The following is a 19243-nucleotide window of genomic DNA, read 5'->3' as shown; positions in this document are numbered from 1 at the left end:
GGAGTCAGGGGTCACATGATCAGGGGCCTCAGTGTATGCAGGACTCTGCTGTGCTGACAAGTATTCAGCTCGTCTGCTGGTGCTGCTCCTTTAAGAACAGGTAACGTTGCTAAAAGTAGAACAATTCCCCCCATTAAGTGATTGGATCCCCCCAGATCTTTCATAGACCTTAGTGATATTACAGACGGGAGATTCCAAGAGCGCTAGATTCAGGGGTAATCCTAGTGCTGACTGAGCTGTGCGCCTCCATCTAAGAGAGCGGCCACAACCCCAGACGATGCAGCGGCCGGAGCAATGTTATTGATGGAGGGAATTTCTGAGAGCAGCAAATTAATGAGAATGTTTTACCGGAACCTCCTGGGGCATCAAGGAAAACCGTCTCCTATTCCCACCTGGAATCTGAGCCATAATTGCCAAATCCCCCGATCTGTGGTCATCAACCAAAAGTGGCTTATTTACTGGGACAAATCCTCTCATCTTCCCAAATCCTGGCTTTCCTCTCCCAGAATATCTCTGCCCATAACACAGAGGCTGGTGGAGCTGGTGCCGGTAACCTGATGCTATTAGAGGGTCACTACTGATACATCGGCTCCGTTCTTCTAGAGTCAGGAAGACTGTGGTGAATCTGTCGGCAGTGACATTGATGTCTAAGTCCGGATTACCTCTCCTGCGCTCTCTATGAAGATCTTCTCTAGGATATTCTGTGTATTTGTCCCACAGAGCCCGGGGATTGGAAGGTGCACAGGTTGTAGTCATTATAGGGAGCAGGTTAGAAAGCGAGTGAGGGACGCCTCCTGCAATGTCAGGTCCCAGTGTGGACCATCTTCCATCAGACCACGCTTTTGGCATGGCCTCCCTGTAAGTGTTTGTTGGTTCAGTTGTATGTACAGAAGACGCTCGCCTTCCACCTTGGCATACAGATCTACTATACATTGAAGAGAAAGTTGCCTCCATTGTCTGATCATTATTTGGTAGGTGTAGACGTCCATAGCTGATATTTTATTGGTTGGTTTATTGGTCGGCCTCGCAGTGTTGGGATCAGTCTGCGTTAGATTATAGTGATCGCCATCTTGGCCATTCCACAATATTATCGGATATTGCAGAGCATCATATGATCTATGTGTTTCTGTAATACGTTGAACATGTTCTCTCCGTCGCTGAATAATTATATCTCGGCTTAGAAAGTCCCGTCCAACCATTACAATAGTTACTTCATTAACATTAGGGGAATTAAATCTCCTTTTGTGCCACCAGCCGGTGTCTTGTCTGCTCTTATTACACCCTGATATTCCGCACTTGACATTCTTTCTAAGGCTGTTTTATAAAGATTTATTAACTACCGCATATACTCGAGTATAAGCCAACCCCCCTAATTTTGCAACAAAAAACTGGGAAAACTTATTGACTCGGGTGGAAAATGCAGCAGCTACCAGTAAGGCTGTGTGCACACGATGCAGATTTGGTGCAGAATTTTCTGCATAAAATCTGCACTAAATCTGCATCTCCTGGCAGAATCCGCAGGTGCGTTTTTTTGTGCGCTTTTTATGCGTTTTTGTGCAGATTTTACCAATGGATTTCTATTATGGAGGGGTGCAGAAACGCTGCAGAACTGCACAAAAGAAGTGACATGCACTTCTTTGAAATCTGCAGCGTTTCTGCGCAGATTTTTCTGCACCATGTGCACAGCTTTTTTTTTTTTCACATTGATTTACGTTGTACTGTAAATCACAGTGCAGTTCTGCAGCGTTTCTGCTGCAGAAAAATCTGCTGCAGTTCTGCACTAAATCTGCATCGTGTGCACATACCCTAAATGTCAAAAATAAAAATAGACACCAATAAAAGTAAAATTAATTGAGACATCAGTAGGTTAAGTGTTTTTGAATATCCATATTGAATCAGTAGCCCCATATAATGCTCCATACAGTTCATGATGGGGCCCCATAAGATGCTCCATGCAAAATACGCTCCATATAATGCTCCATAAAATTTATGATGGGCCCCATAAGATGCTCCATATTAAAATATGCCCCATATAATGCTGCACAAAGGTTAATAATGGCCCCATAAGATGCTCCATACGGATATTTGGCCCATATAATGCTGCACAAATGCTGATTAAAGCCCCATAAGATGCTCCTTATAACAATGTGCCACATATAATGCTCCATACAGTTCTTTATGGCTCCATAAGATGCTCCATATAACAATGTGCCACGTGTAATGCTCCATACAGTTCATTTTGGCCCCATAAGATGCTCCATATAACAATGTGCCACATGTAATGCTCCATACAGTTCATTATGGCCCCATAAGATGTGCCATATAACAATGTGCCACATATAATGCTCCATACAGTTCATTATGGCCCCATAGATGCTCCATACAACAATGTGCCACATATAATGCTCCATACAGTTCATTATGGCCCCATAAGATGCTCCATATAACAATGTGCCACATATAATGCACCATACAGTTCATTATGGCCCCATAAGATGCACCATATAAAACTGCCACATATAATGCTCCATACAGTTCATTATGGCCCCATAAGATGCTCCATATAACAGTGTGCCACATGTAATGCTCCATACAGTTCATTATGGCCCCATAAGATGCTCCATATAAAAATGTGCCACATATAATGCTCCATACAGTTCATTATGGCCCCATAGATGCTCCATATAACAATGTGCCACATATAATGCTCCATACAGTTCATTATGGTCCCATAAGATGCTCCATATAACAATGTGCCACATATAATGCACCATACAGTTCATTATGGCCCCATAAGATGCGCCATATAAAACTGCCACATATAATGTTCCATACAGTTTATTATGGCCCCATAAGAAGCTCCATATAACAATGTGCCCCATGTAATGCTCCATACAGTTTATTATGGCCCCATAAGATGCTCCATATAAAAATGTGCCACATATAATGCTCCATACAGTTCATTATGGCCCCATAAGATGCTCCATATAACAATGTGCCACATATAATGCTCCATACAGTTCATTATGGCCCCATAAGGTGCTCCATATAACAATGTGCCACATATAATGTTCCATACAGTTCATTATGGCCCCATAAGATGCTCCATATAACAATGTGCCACATATAATGCTCCATACAAATCATTATGGCCCCATAAGATGCTCCATACAACAATGTGCCACATGTAATGCTCCATACAGTTCTTTATGGCCCCATAAGATGCTCCATATAACAATGTGCCCCATATAATGTTCCATACAGTTCATTATGGCCCCATAAGATGCCACATATAATGCTCCATACAAATCATTATGGCCCCATAAGATGCTCCATACAACAATGTGCCACATGTAATGCTCCATACAGTTCTTTATGGCCCCATAAGATGCTCCATACAACAATTTGCCCCATATAATGCTCCATATAACAATGTGCCCCATATTATGCTCCATACAGTTCATTATGGCCCCATAGATGCTCCATATAGCAATGTGCCACATATAATGCTGCTGCTGCAATTAAAAAAAAAAAAAAATTACATACCTCTCGTCACCGCCCGCTGCTCCTCAGCGTCCCGCCTCTCTGCATTGACTGTTGAGGCAGAGGGTAGCGCGCACACTAATACGTCATCGCGCCCTCTGACCTGAACAGTCACTGCAGAGGACGTGGAAGATGGAGCGGCGGTGGAACGGGGAAAGGTGAATATGAAATACTCACCTGCTCCCAGCGCGGTCCCTGGCAGCTTCTCACGGACAGGTGGTCTCCGGAGCCGGCAGCTTCTTCCTCTGTTCAGCGGTCACTGGTACCGCTCATTACAGTTATGAATATGCGGCTCCACCCCTATGGGAGTGGAGTCCATATTCATTACTTTAATAAGCGGTACCACGTGACCGCTGAACAGGGGAAGAAGCTGCTGGAGACTGTGGGACGTGCAGGGACAGCGCCAAGAGCAGGTGAATATGTGACCGTCGTTGCTCCCCCTCACCCGCCGACCCTGACTCGAGTATAAGCCGAGAGGGGCACTTTCAGACCATTTTTTTTGGGCTGAAAATCTCGGCTTATACTCGAGTATATATGGTAATTGTGTTGATGGAAAAATATGTGCAAATTCAAAACAATGTCGGCGTTGTGAAGTTATTCCTGAGACAAAAAGTCTCAGGAATAACTTCACAACGCCGATCAGCTTTTATCTGTTCATCTCCCAAACAGTAAATTTGTAAAAATGTTGGGTCTTGATTTGCTACAGGAAGCATCAGACCTATTTTGTGATTTATTTGTCCCTTGACTTTAAAAGTCGGCATAAATCCTGCTTCAAGTCCAGCTGTCGTACCTAAGGATGTCATCTGGAAAGATGAATTGAGTTTCCTAATAATATGCAGTAAATGCTAAGACTCAGGACTTGTTCCCGGCGACATGTATGAAAAAGTGGTTTAGGAGGCAGAGTTAAAGGTGACAAATTGACATTACCAGTTGACCACCACATACCGGGCGATTTTAAAGTTTTTTACTTGACAATCTTCTCATATTAAGTCGATTTTACCTATTATGACTTTCAGATGTGTTCTGAATTGGGTCGTAGTGAAATGCTTCCAAACTTAGGTCAGCCTGCCTCCATCATTTTGCCGACATTCATCCTTTTGTCGGATGTTTCAGCATCCCTTGCTTCAGCCTGTCTCATCCGTTTCCATTCCAGCTGATATTCGCGTTGTTCACTTGTCTCAGCTGTTTGACAGTTTTGCTTTCTTAGCTTTTGGATTAATTTGCCCAATAGATGGTTGTTTTTTAGGCAGCATTTTAAAACAGTTCTTATGACCCTTAGTTATCATCTCATACTGATAGAGATCTAATAGGTGATATATATATATAAAGCAGAAAATGTGTGACTGCGTCACAGTCAGACTGTTCTAGCTGTCCATAGCAACCAATCAGAGCTCAGCTTTCACTTTACCTCAGTAGCTTGAATGCTGAAAGCTGCACTCTGGTTGCTATAGGTAACCAGAACGATCTTACTATGAGGCAATTTTCATAAATGAGGTCACAGTTACTTCTGCAACAGCCATTACTATAATTACAGGCTTTAGAGTGACTTATCAAGTTGCCCAACCTTAGCAAGTATATGGTTGCTGCCCCTTTAAGAGCGACTCTTTGGGCGCTGTCTCTCTAAATCTTTAGGACTTTTTGGGAAACAACTGTCATTTTGCATTCATTACACAGACACCTATTTTCGCCTTTATTTCTATAGGGTCTTAATTCTGAGAGCCAAATCTCATGAAGGGGGGATATTTTGAGTTTTAATGTTCGCAGTATTTTTAGTCTGGTGTTAAAGGCGGGCCGTGCAAAATTTCCCTAAAACTTGGTGAAAAATGTGGCTAAGAAATTCCACGGGCTACCATACGCAGATTTTCTGCTTTATATAATTTAAAGAAGAAAACTAAATACTGTAAAATAATAAATCTCCAGGATTTTTATGATATTACATCAGCTCATCTTCTTCTCATTCAGGTCTCTAAAATATCGGATCCTCTCAGTGAACATCTTCTATAGAAAATAATTTTCTTGATTTACCCATCAAAGATGGATATGGACAGAGACAAGATGGTGGAGAGGATATTACACCTCACCCTAGAGATCCTCTTCCGGCTTACTGGAGAGGTGAGAGATTCTGATGACGTCACATTACATCATTCTTATCTATGGGAATAACAGATGGACAGAACTGGAGAGGTGAGGACTCTGGAAATGTCTGTAGTGAGATTTATTAATGTGTCTCTCCATAACCAGGATTACACAGTGGTGAAGAAAACCTCTAGTGAGCGCTGTCAGGACCCTGTGTCTGAGGGATGGGGAAGACCCCTGAGCCCAATCACGGGGCCTCCACCTCACCCCCTGATACATGAGGACATCAATGACCAGAAGGTCCTAGAACTCACCTACAAGATGATTGAGCTGCTGACTGGAGAGGTGACACTGCTGGGAATGCTGGGACATTATGTAGTAACGCTATGAAGAGATCGGGGGGATGACGGTATCATTGTATGTGTCAGGTTCCTATAAGGTGTCAGGATGTCGCCGTCTATTTCTCCATGGAGGAGTGGGAGTATTTAGAAGGACACAAAGATCTGTACAAGGACATCATGATGGAGATTCCCCAGCCGCTCACATCACCAGGTAATAGACAGGACTAAATACACACGGCCTATAATTATCTGTATGTAAAGAATGAATTTAGTCCCTGTATGTGTTTCCTCCAGATCTATCCAGTAAGAGGAAAACACCAGAGAGATGTCCCCATCCTCTTCTTCCACAGGACTGTAAACAAGAAGATCCCAATGTTCCTCAGGATCATCAGGTAGATGGAGAGAAGGTGTCATGAGATCTCCCCTATGATGTGTAGACGGCTGTGAAGGTCTTGTGCTCAGTTTTTTTTTATCCTCCAGTATTATATGTTTTATACTTGTGTAATGAGAACGGTGGAGATGGCAGGATTAGAGCTGATCATAGATGTGACTTCTCCATCTGTCTGTGACTTTTACAATATTTGTTTCAGGATGAAGATCTGACCCATATTAATACTACAGAGACATATGTGAGGGGTGATGAGTATAAAGAGGAGATTCCTACACATGACTACCCAGGTGAGTAGTGACCACTAAATGCAGAGAAGTCACAGATTCTTCTCAGTCACCGGCTGTGGCTGCTTTATCGGTGGTGTAGTCCAGCTGTATCACAATCGTGTGTTCTCCATTTTGCCGCTAGACCACAATATTCTCCTCCACCCAATATGTTCACATGGCTTTGGGCATTGAAAGCCCTTTCCTATAGAAATTACAATCCTCAAGGTTAAAATTACAAGACATTGACCGTTACCTGCCCAGATCTGTAAACTACAAAGCCAAATGACAGCGTACGTAGAATGTGCTGACAAGTTAGAAAATCACTTGAAGAAAAATATTATGATGGGCCTTTAAGAGAAAGCGGAGGGTAATGATGCTGTTGGCTTCCTAGATCCCATATATCTTATTGGATAAATCTACATTCTCCCCAGGGGTGTAATAACTGCGGTTGCAGCAGTAGCAGCTGCAACAAGGCCCGACAGATGCCAGCCTCTAACGCACAGACACATCAGGTCCGTGCGCCACAATACATGCTGCAGGCCAATCAAAGGCCAACAGCTGACATCGGTGTGCACGTGACCGGAGGCGCACATAAGTGACGTTATGCACTCCCATCACTTGTGTAATAGAGTGCAGGGTTGCGTATGTCACCACGGAACAGACAGGCCAACTGTTGGGGGGAATTTATTAACAGGGACAATATTCTCCTCACAGGGAGAAAACAGTAGAAAATTAACTGAAAAGATAACGGTGCAAAATATGGGAGTCAAACAGTGTAACCCCCAAGGGTGGTTTGCACATTATGGACCGGGCCAATTTTTACAATTCTGACCACTGTCCCTTTATGAGGTTATAACTCTGGAACGCTTCAACGGATCCCGGTGATTCTGACATTGTTTTCTCGTGACATATTGTACTTCATGATAGTGGTTACATTTCTTTGATATTACCTGCGTTTATTTGTGAAAAAAACAGAAATTTGGTGAAAATTTTGAAAATTTCGCAATTTTCCAACTCTGAATTTTTATGCAATTAAATCACAGAGATATGTCACACAAAATACTTAATAAGTAACATTTCCCACATGCCTACTTTACATCAGCACAATTTTGGAACCAAACTTTTTTTTTGTTAGGGAGTTATAAGGGTTAAAAGTTGACCAGCAATTTCTCATTTTTACAACACCATTTTATTTTAAGGACCACATCTCATTTGAAGTCATTTTGAGGGGTCTACATGATAGAAAATACCCAAGTGTGACACCATTCTAAAAACTGCACCCCTCAAGGTGCTCAAAACCACATTCAAGAAGTTTATTAACCCTTCAGGTGTTTCACAGGAATTTTTGGAACGTTTAAATAAAAATGAACATTTAACTTTTTTCACAAAAAATTTACTTCAGCTACAATTTGTTTTATTTTACCAAGGGTAACAGGAGAAAGTGGACCCCAAACGTTGTTATACAATTTGTCCTGAGTGCGCTGATACCCCATATGTGGAAGTAAACCACTGTTTGGGCGCATGGGAGAGCTCGGAAGGCAAGGAGCACCGTTTCACTTTTCAATGCAAAATTGACTGGAATTGAGATGGGACGCCATGTTGCGTTTGGAGAGCCACTGATGTGCCTAAACATTGAAACCCCCCACAAGTGACACCATTTTGGAAAGTAGACCACCTAAGGAACTTATCTAGATGTGTGGTGAGCACTTTGACCCACCAAGGGCTTCACAGAAGTTTATAATGCAGAGCCGTAAAAATTAAACAAAAATTTTTTCCCACAAAAATTAATTTTATCCCCAAGTTTTGTATTTTTCCGAGGGTAACAGGAGAAATTGGACCCCAAAAGTTGTTGTCCAATTTGTCCTGAGTGCGCTGATACCCCATATGTGGGGGGAACCACCGTTTGGGCGCATGGGAGGGCTCGGAAGGGAAGGAGCGCCATTTGGAATGCAGACTTAGATGGAATGGTCTGCAGGCGTCACATTGCGTTTGCAGAGCCCCTAATGAACCTAAACAGTAGAAACCCCTCACAAGTGACCCCATATTGGAAACTAGACCCCACCAAGGAACTTATCTAGATGTGCTGTGAGAACTTTGAGCCCCCAAGTGTTTCACTACAGTTTATAATGCAGAGCCGTGAAAATAAAAAATCTTTTTTTTTCCCCAAAAATTATTTTTTAGCCCCCAGTTTTGTATTTTCTCGAGGGTAACAGGAGAAAGTGGACCCCAAAAGTTGTTGTCCAATTTGTCCTGAGTGCGCTGATACCCCATATGTGGGGGGGAACCACCGTTTGGGCGCATGGGAGGGCTCGGAAGGGAAGGAGCGCCATTTGGAATGCTGACTTAGATGGAATGGTCTGCAGGCGTCACATTGCGTTTGCAGAGCCCCTAATGTGCCTAAACAGTAGAAACCCCCCACAAGTGACCCCATATTGGAAAATAGACCCCCCAAGGAACTTATCTAGATGTGTTGTGAGAACTTTGAGCCCCCAAGTGTTTCATTACAGTTTATAACGCAGAGCCGTGAAAAAAAAAATTTCCCCCCAAAATTATTTTTTAGCCCCCAGTTTTGTATTTTCCCGAGGGTAACAGGAGAAATTAGACACCAAAAGTTGTTGTCCAATTTGTCCTGAGTACGCTGATTACCCCATATGTTGGGGTAAACTCCTGTTTGGGCACACGGGAGAGCTCGGAAGGGAAGGAGCACTGTTTTACTTTTTCAACGCAGAATTGGCTGGAATTGAGATCGGACATCATGTCGCGTTTGGAGAGCACCTGATGTGCCTAAACAGTGGAAAGCCCCCAATTATAGCTGAAACCCTAATCCAAACACACCCCTAACCCTAATCCCAACGGTAACCCTAACCACACCTCTAACCCAGACACACCCCTAACCCTAATCCCAACCCTATTCCCAACCGTAAATGTAATCCAAACACTAAGCCTAACTTTAGCCCCCAACCCTAACTGTAGCCTTAACCCTAGCCCCAACCCTAACACTAACCTTAGACCTAACCCTAGCCCTAACCATAGCCCTAACCCTAATGGGAAAATGGAAATAAATTTTTTAATTTTTCCCTAACTAAAGGGGTGATGAAGGGGGGGTTTGATTTACTTTTATAGCGGGTTTTTATCAGATTTTTATGATTGGCAGCCGTCACACACTGAAAGACGCTTTTTATTGCAAAAAATATTTTTTGCGTTACCACATTATGAGAGCTATAATTTTTCCATATTTGAGTCCACAGAGTCATGTGAGGTCTTGTTTTTTGCGGGACGAGTTGACGTTTTTATTGGTAACATATTCGGGCACCTGACATTTTTTGATCGCTTTTTATTTTTGTGAGGCAGAATGACCAAAAACCAGCTATTCATGAATTTCTTTTGGGGGAGGCGTTTATACCGTTCCGCGTTTGTTAAAATTGATAAAGCAGTTTTATTCTTCGGGTCAGTACAATTACAGCGATACCTCATTTATATCATTTTTTTATGCTTTGGCGCTTTTATACGATAAAAACTATTTTATAGAAAAAATAATTATTTTTGCATCGCTTTATTCTGAGGACTATAACTTTTTTATTTTTTTGCTGATGATGCTGTATGGCGGCTCGTTTTTTGCGGGACAAGATGACGCTTTCAGTGGTACCATGGTTATTTATATCTGTCTTTTTGATTGCGTGTTATTCCACTTTTTGATCGGCGGTATGATAATAAAGCGTTGTTTTTTGCCTCGTTTTTTTTTTCTTACGGTGTTTACTGAAGGGGTTAACTAGTGGGACAGTTTTATAGGTTGGGTCGTTACGAACGTGGCGATACTAAATATGTGTACTTTTATTGTTTTTTTTTTTTTATTTAGATAAAGAAATGTATTTATGGGAATAATATATATATATTTTTTTTACTTAGGAATTTTTTTTTTTTTTTACACGTGTAAATTTTTTTTTTTACTTTGTACCAGGGGGGGACATCACAAATCGTTGAGTTTGCACAGCACTCTGTCAGATCACCGATCTATCTGAGAGCAGTGCAGGCTTACCAAGCGCCTGCTCTGAGCAAACAGTTGGTAAGCCACCTCCCTCCCTGCAGGACCCAGATGCCGCGGCCATCTTGGATCCGGGCCTGCTACAGGGAGGGAGGTAAGGAGACCCTCGCAGCAACGCGATCACATCGCGTTGCTGCGGGGGGGCTCAGGGAAGCACGCAGGGAGCCCCCTCCCTGCGCGATGCTTCCCTATACCGCCGGCACACCGCGATCATGTTTGATCGTGGTGTTCCGGGGGTTAATGTGCCGGGGGCGGTCCGTGACAATGAACTGGAAAGATAACGGTGCAAAATATGGGAGTCAAACAGTGTAACAGAAATAAGCGGGATTTCTTGAGGAAAAGAACACTTATCAGTCTGATGAGGACTTGCTTGAAGGGTCGTCTTCTCCAACATAGGCGCCGAGAAACAGCGGCACTTGTCGTCCCTCTGTTGTCCGTGGGCTGAGTAGTCTCTAGGAGCCCGCTGGCTGGGGTTTCTGGAGTTAATGTGATATGCACAGGCTCTGAGTCTTTAGCTTTTTGCAGCACAGCCTATCCTGGGAAAACAATGCTCAGTCTATTATTAAGTCTCTTAACAGGAATAAGGGGCTCTACACTGATACTGTGGGTTCCAGGGGTCATAGTCTCTGCATGGCCCCTGTCTCTCCACGGGTGTCAAAGCGCCCCTCTCCAGTCACAGCAGAGTCTGCTTTCATGTACTCACAAGATGCAGTCTTTCTGGGCAAACTCCCTGCATTTGTCCTCTGACCGGAAGGCTCTCTCTCCTCCCGGAGCACAGCTGCGTCCTGCCCTGACCGCTGCACACGCTGCTCTCCCACTTGCGCACGCGCCTCTCCCGCTCTCTGCCTGGCTTCTTTCCTGTCCCAGTCTCCAAGTCTGCCCCCCCGGGGAACCTATAGCACAGCTCAATGGTTCCAGGCACGGAGCAGAGAAGGTAACCGCCCCTGGACTCTTCTTGTGTTCCACCTCCTTACATTCCCTGTTATGACCTGGTGGTAAGGACAATAATGGACCTGGTGGTTAAGAGCACACGGAATGACCTGATAGTTACAAATAATATAGGACGAGCTCTGAGACGTGGGAACTCTGCTGACCGCAATCCCTAATCCTATCACACACACTAGAAATAGCCGTGGATTGCTCCTAACGCTCCCTATGCAACTCGACACAGCCTAAGGAACTAGCTAGCCCTGAAGATAGAAAAATAAGCCTACCTTGCCTCAGAGAAATTCCCCAAAGGAAAAGGCAGCCCTCCACACACAATGACTGTGAGTAAAGATGAAAATACAAACACAGAGATGAAATAGATTTAGCAAAGTGAGGCCCGACTTACTGAACAGACTGAGGATAGAAAAGGTAACTTTGCGGTCAGCACAAAAAACTACAAAAAGACCACGCAGAGGGCGCAAAAGACCCTCCGCACCGACTCACGGTGCGGAGGCGCTCCCTCTGCGTCCCAGAGCTTCCAGCAAGCAAGACAAAAATCAAAATAGCAAGCTGGACAGAAAAATAGCAAACTAAAGAAAAACAAACAGGAACTTAGCTTCTGCTGGGAAGACAGGTCACAAGAACGATCCAGGAGTGAACTAGACCAATACTGGAACATTGACAGGTGGCATGGAGCAATGATCTAAGTGGAGTTAAATAGAGCAGCCAGCTAACGAATTAACCTCGTCACCTGTGGAAGGAAACTCAGAAGCCACAGCCCCACTCACACCCAACAGAGGAAGCCCATGGACAGAACCAGCCGAAGTACCATTCATGACCACAGGAGGGAGCTTGACAACAGAATTCACAACAGTACCCCCCCCCCTTGAGGAGGGGTCACCGAAGCCTCACCAGAGCCCCCAGGCCGACCAGGACGAGCCAAATAAAAGGCACGAACCAGATCGGCAGCATGAACATCGGAGGCAAAGGCCCAGGAATTATCTTCCTGACCATAACCCTTCCACTTGACCAGGTACTGGAGTTTCCGTCTCGAAATACGAGAATCCAAAATCTTCTCCACCACATACTCCAACTCCCCCTCAACCAACACCGGGGCAGGAGGATCAACGGATGGAACCACAGGCGCCACTTATCTCCGCAACAACGACCTATGGAATACATTATGGATGGCAAAAGAAGCTGGAAGGGTCAAACGAAACGACACAGGATTGAGAACCTCAGAAATCTTATACGGACCAATGAAACGAGGCTTAAACTTAGGAGAGGAAACCTTCATAGGAACATAACGAGACGACAACCAAACCAAATCCCCAACACGAAGTCGGGGACCCACACAGCGCCGGCGGTTAGCGAAACGTTGAGCCTTCTCCTGGGACAATGTCAAATTGTCCACCACATGAGTCCAAATCTGCTGCAACCTATCCACCACAGTATCTACACAAGGACAGTCCGAAGACTCAACCTGCCCTGAAGAGAAACGAGGATGGAAACCCGAATTGCAGAAAAACGGCGAAACCAAAGTAGCCGAGCTGGCCCGATTATTAAGGGCGAACTCAGCCAAAGGCACAAAGGACACCCAATCATCCTGATCAGCAGAAACAAAGCATCTCAGATATGTTTCCAAAGTCTGATAAGTTCGTTCGGTTTGGCCATTTGTCTGAGGATGGAAATCCGAGGAAAAAGACAAATCAATGCCCATCCTAGCACAAAAGGCTCGCCAAAACCTCGAAACAAACTGGGAACCTCTGTCTGAAACGATGTTCTCCGGAATGCCATGTAAACGAACCACATGCTGGAAAAACAATGGCACCAAATCAGAGGAGGAAGGCAATTTAGACAAGGGTACCAAATGGACCATCTTAGAAAAGCGATCACAAACCACCCAAATGACCGACATCTTTTGAGAGACAGGGAGATCCAAAATAAAATCCATAGAGATATGCGTCCAGGGCCTCTTCAGGACCGGCAAGGGCAAAAGCAACCCACTGGCACGAGAACAGCAGGGCTTAGCCCGAGCACAAGTCCCACAGGACTGCACAAAAGAACGCACATCCCGCGACAAAGACGGCCACCAAAAGGATCTAGCCACCAAATCTCTGGTACCAAAGATTCCAGGATGACCAGCCAACACCGAACAATGAACCTCAGAGATAACTCTACTAGTCCATTTATCAGGGACAAACAGTTTCTCCGCTGGGCAACGGTCAGGTCTATCAGCCTGAAATTTTTGCAGCACCCGCCGCAAATCAGGGGAGATGGCAGACAAAATTACCCCCTCTTTGAGAATACCCGCCGGCTCAGGAACACCCGGAGAGTCGGGCACAAAACTCCTTGACAGGGCATCAGCCTTTACATTCTTAGAGCCTGGAAGGTACGAAACCACAAAATCAAAGCGGGAGAAAAATAGCGACCAACGAGCCTGTCTAGGATTCAACCGTTTGGCAGACTCGAGATAAGTCAAATTCTTGTGATCCGTCAAGACCACCACGCGATGCTTGGCTCCTTCAAGCCAATGACGCCACTCCTCGAATGCCCACTCCATGGCCAACAACTCTCGATTGCCAACATCATAATTGCGCTCAGCAGGCAAAAACTTTCTAGAAAAGAAGGCACATGGTTTCATCACCGAGCCATCAGAACTTCTTTGCGACAAAACAGCCCCTGCTCCAATCTCAGAAGCATCAACCTCGACCTGAAACGGGAGCGAAACATCTGGCTGGCACAACACAGGGGCAGAAGAAAAACGACGCTTTAACTCCTGAAAAGCTTCCACAGCCGCAGAAGACCAATTGACCACATCAGCACCCTTCTTGGTCAAATCAGTCAACGGTTTAGCAACACTAGAAAAATTACTAATGAAGCGACGATAAAAATTAGCAAAGCCCAGGAACTTTTGCAGACTCTTCACAGATGTCGGCTGAGTCCAATCATAAATGGCCTGGACTTTAACAGGGTCCATCTCGATAGTAGAAGGTGAAAAAATGAAACCCAAAAATGAAACCTTCTGAACTCCAAAGAGACACTTTGACCCCTTCACAAACAAAGAATTCGCACAAAGGACCTGGAACACCATTCTGACCTGCTTCACGTGAGACTCCCAATCATCCGAAAAGACCAAAATATCATCCAAATATACAATCAGGAATTTATCCAGGTACTCTCGGAAGATGTCATGCATAAAGGACTGAAATACTGATGGAGCATTGGAAAGCCCGAATGGCATAACCAGGTACTCAAAATGGCCCTCGGGAGTATTAAATGCTGTTTTCCATTCATCGCCCTGTTTAATACGCACAAGATTATACGCACCACGAAGATCTATCTTGGTGAACCAACAAGCCCCCTTAATCCGAGCAAACAAATCAGACAGCAGCGGCAAAGGATACTGAAATTTGACTGTGATCTTATTAAGAAGGCGGTAATCAATACAAGGTCTCAAAGAACCATCCTTCTTGGCCACAAAAAAGAACCCTGCTCCCAATGGTGACGACGACGGGCGAATATGACCCTTCTCCAAGGATTCCTTTACATAACTCCGCATAGCGGCGTGCTCTGGCACAGATAAATTGAACAGTCGGCCCTTAGGAAACTTACTACCAGGAATCAAATTGATAGCACAATCGCAATCCCTATGAGGAGGTAGGGCACTGGATTTGGGCTCATCAAATACATCCCGGTAATCCGACAAAAACTCCGGGACTTCAGAAGGGGTGGATGACGAAATAGACAAAAATGGAACATCACCATGTACCCCCTGACAACCCCAGCTGGACACAGACATAGATTTCCAATCCAATACTGGATTATGGACCTGTAGCCATGGCAACCCCAAAACGACCACATCATGCAGATTATGCAACACCAAAAAGCGAATATCCTCCTGATGTGCAGGAGCCATGCACATGGTCAATTGGGTCCAGTACTGAGGCTTATTCTTGGCCAAAGGCGTAGCATCAATTCCTCTCAATGGAATAGGATACTGCAAGGGCTCCAAGAAAAAACCACAGCGCCTAGCAAACTCCAAGTCCATCAAATTCAGGGCAGCGCCTGAATCCACAAATGCCATAACAGAATAGGATGACAAAGAGCAAATCAGAGTAACAGACAAAAGAAATTTCGACTGTACCGTACCAATGGTGGCAGACCTAGCGAAACGCTTAGTGCGCTTAGGACAATCGGAGATAGCATGAGTGGAATCACCACAGTAAAAACACAGCCCATTCCGACGTCTGTGTTCTTGCCGTTCAGCTCTGGTCAAAGTCCTATCACATTGCATAGGCTCAGGTCTGTGCTCAGATAATACCGCTGTCGGGGTCGTCACGACAATACCCTTCATCCACCAGTCATTCCAAATCAGATTAAGAGCATGTTGGTACCGGATAAGAATGATAAACCAATGTCAAAATGAACATAAGGCAATAATCACAATAAAGTATAAAAGTATAATTTTTATTACAAAAATGAATAACAAACAAAAACAAAATACAAAAAAAGAAAGAAAACAACCAGTAATACTACATATAAAGGATATACCGAATGAGGAGACCAGATCCATATAATAAAATATACTAAAAAAATAATATATAACTCTCCAAGGTGCAAAAGATGGATGAAAAAAGAAATGGACAATCCATCTCAATAAAGTGCATATGCTTTCATAGTAAATAGTCTAATAAAGACAAAAAGTGCAAAAAACCTCTGGAGCAATACTAGTACCAGTGTGAAGATGATCTGTGACCCTCAAGGACTCCGACTCCAACGTACGTTTCGCCTAAGTGGCTTTTTCAAGGAGTGAAGAGGAAGTGGAAAAGGAGTGTGTTTTATACATAGCCCCCACCAATCAAATGGAGTAAAGGGGAACATGTGAGCAATATAGATTGAAAAAATAAAAAATCTTTACTAAAACCATATGGAATATAATGTTTCACTCATTCGTGTGTATCCCAGAACAATATACACCTAATACATTATAAAATAAGATAAAAACAAGGCACAATATACGGCGAAACCGGAAGTGACATATCTTGATGGAGATTAACATAAATAAACATCTGACCACATACTTTACATATGAAAACAAATATATAATCCAAAACCGTTCACAAAAACAATACAGTGCTGTAAATAAGATAACAAAACACTCAAGCGCATCATATAACAAAAACCGGAAGTGACATGTCAAATTACCATATATAAACAGTGCTAGGCATATGTAAACAATGCTAGGCAAAATAGATCATAGAACAAAATGCTGTCCATCCAATAAAGGGGCGCAGCGCCAGTCCAATACAACCGATCCAATAGAGGGGCGCAGCGCCTCAAATCCGCAAGTAAGATAAAGTCCCCGAGTAGCCTCCGCCAGACCGGAAATGACGTTCCGCTATGCACATAGACACAGCGGGGTTGGCGCGATCACATGAGGCATCATATGGTAACCTAGCGACCAGGACCGGAAGTGACGTTCCGCTGTGCAGAAAAGAACAACGCAGCGAGGCTGGCGTAATCACATGAGGCATAATACGGTAACCTAGCAACCCAAAGGGGAGCGCATACCAAAAGTACGACCCGCCCCCCAAAGATGACAGAAACACAATGAAGCTGGCACACAATCACATCAGAAATAATGCAGTGACTTAATAACCTAAAAAGGAGGAGCGCACACATAAATATGTGGCGCGGTAATACAAGGCACAATATAGTAACCCGGCAACCTAAGGAGGAGCGTGCACCGTAATTAAGACATGCCCCCCAAGCTAACAGAGCGCTATAGACCCTCCCACAATAATGTGCACTAATAAAAATACTGATATAAAATAAGTGAAAGGGGCAATAACCCCTAATTGAAAAAATATTAATATAAATAAATAAAAGGGGCAAAGAACCAATTGGTCCAGCAAAACACAACCAATATAAATCCTACATTCAAGTTTGATCAGGCATACCAGCGGAACGATCAGACCGCTAGTGAACCGTCAAACAAAGTAGTATAAAACATAATATAATAAAATAATTACCCCCCTACAAAAATAAAAAATATAAAATATATATAAATAATAGTGCAGTGCAACACACGTGCGGACGAGTGAATAAAGAATAAGAAAAAAGGTCATGTTTATTAGATGTAAAACAAGAACAGCAGAATAATTTCATCCAATGTCACAGCCCGATATAGATACCGAAAAAAAGACCTAAGGATAAAAAACAAAAGAGAGAAAACAATTAAAAACTACCAATAAGCACTAAAAGACATTTGTTCGTTGAGGCCATGAGGTGCCAGGGTATTCAACCTGTAAATCCACTTGGCTTCAATTTGAGCCAACCTTTTCTTAATGTCACCCCCTCTCGTATTCAAGACAATATGGTCAATACCTCTCACCTTCAATAAAGAAGCATCACACTGATGATGCAGCCTAAAGTGCTTAGGCAAAGTTTTAAGAGATTCAACATCAATAGCCGTTTGAGCTGCTTTGATGTCTAAAACATGCTCCCTGACTCTTCTTCTAAATTCCCTGGAAGTTAAACCGATGTACTTAAGTTCACAGGGACAGCTCGCGCAGTAAATAACCGCAGTGGTAGTACACGTGATGGGGTAAAGGATGTTGTATCTCTTATTCCCATCAGCACTGGAGAATACCGTACATCTTTCCACATTAGGGCATGCTACACAAGAGCCACAAGGGCGACAGCCCCATTTGGGGCCTCGTGAACCAAAAGGATTATCATTCCTAATGTTCCTAATCATGCCCTAATGTGGAAAGATGTACGGTATTCTCCAGTGCTGATGGGAATAAGAGATACAACATCCTTCACCCCATCACGTGTACTACCACTGCGGTTATTTACTGCGCGAGCTGTCCCTGTGAACTTAAGTACATCGGTTTAACTTCCAGGGAATTTAGAAGAAGAGTCAGGGAGCATGTTTTAGACATCAAAGCAGCTCAAACGGCTATTGATGTTGAATCTCTTAAAACTTTGCCTAAGCACTTTAGGCTGCATCATCAGTGTGATGCTTCTTTATTGAAGGTGAGAGGTATTGACCATATTGTCTTGAATACGAGAGGGGGTGACATTAAGAAAAGGTTGGCTCAAATTGAAGCCAAGTGGATTTACAGGTTGAATACCCTGGCACCTCATGGCCTCAACGAACAAATGTCTTTTAGTGCTTATTGGTAGTTTTTAATTGTTTTCTCTCTTTTGTTTTTTATCCTTAGGTCTTTTTTTCGGTATCTATATCGGGCTGTGACATTGGATGAAATTATTCTGCTGTTCTTGTTTTACATCTAATAAACATGACCTTTTTTCTTATTCTTTATTCACTCGTCCGCACGTGTGTTGCACTGCACTATTATTTATATATATTTTATATTTTTTATTTTTGTAGGGGGGTAATTATTTTATTATATTATGTTTTATACTACTTTGTTTGACGGTTCACTAGCGGTCTGATCGTTCCGCTGGTATGCCTGATCAAACTTGAATGTAGGATTTATATTGGTTGTGTTTTGCTGGACCAATTGGTTCTTTGCCCCTTTTATTTATTTATATTAATATTTTTTCAATTAGGGGTTATTGCCCCTTTCACTTATTTTATATCAGTATTTTTATTAGTGCACATTATTGTGGGAGGGTCTATAGC

General features: G+C 43.4%; 1 protein-coding gene across 1 annotated transcript in view; it reads left to right on the top strand.

The window, feature by feature from the left end:
• Nucleotides 1-13: 13 nt before the first annotated feature.
• The window catches only part of LOC138663551 (oocyte zinc finger protein XlCOF8.4-like), a 53604-nt gene continuing 34374 nt past the window's right edge, over nucleotides 14-19243 (top strand). Inside the window, exons 1-6 of the mRNA XM_069749793.1 lie at nucleotides 14-100; nucleotides 5506-5655; nucleotides 5785-5964; nucleotides 6048-6171; nucleotides 6255-6352; nucleotides 6551-6638. Coding sequence (XP_069605894.1) covers nucleotides 5578-5655; nucleotides 5785-5964; nucleotides 6048-6171; nucleotides 6255-6352; nucleotides 6551-6638 — 568 coding nt within the window. The 5' untranslated portion in view covers nucleotides 14-100; nucleotides 5506-5577. The remainder of the gene's footprint in view (nucleotides 101-5505; nucleotides 5656-5784; nucleotides 5965-6047; nucleotides 6172-6254; nucleotides 6353-6550; nucleotides 6639-19243) is intronic.

The sequence above is a fragment of the Ranitomeya imitator genome, chromosome 2 (genome assembly GCF_032444005.1).
Source record: "Ranitomeya imitator isolate aRanImi1 chromosome 2, aRanImi1.pri, whole genome shotgun sequence".
NCBI classification, from domain to species: domain Eukaryota; kingdom Metazoa; phylum Chordata; class Amphibia; order Anura; family Dendrobatidae; genus Ranitomeya; species Ranitomeya imitator.
Note: the sequence above shows the minus strand (reverse complement) of the source record. Positions and strands in the feature narration are given on the sequence as shown.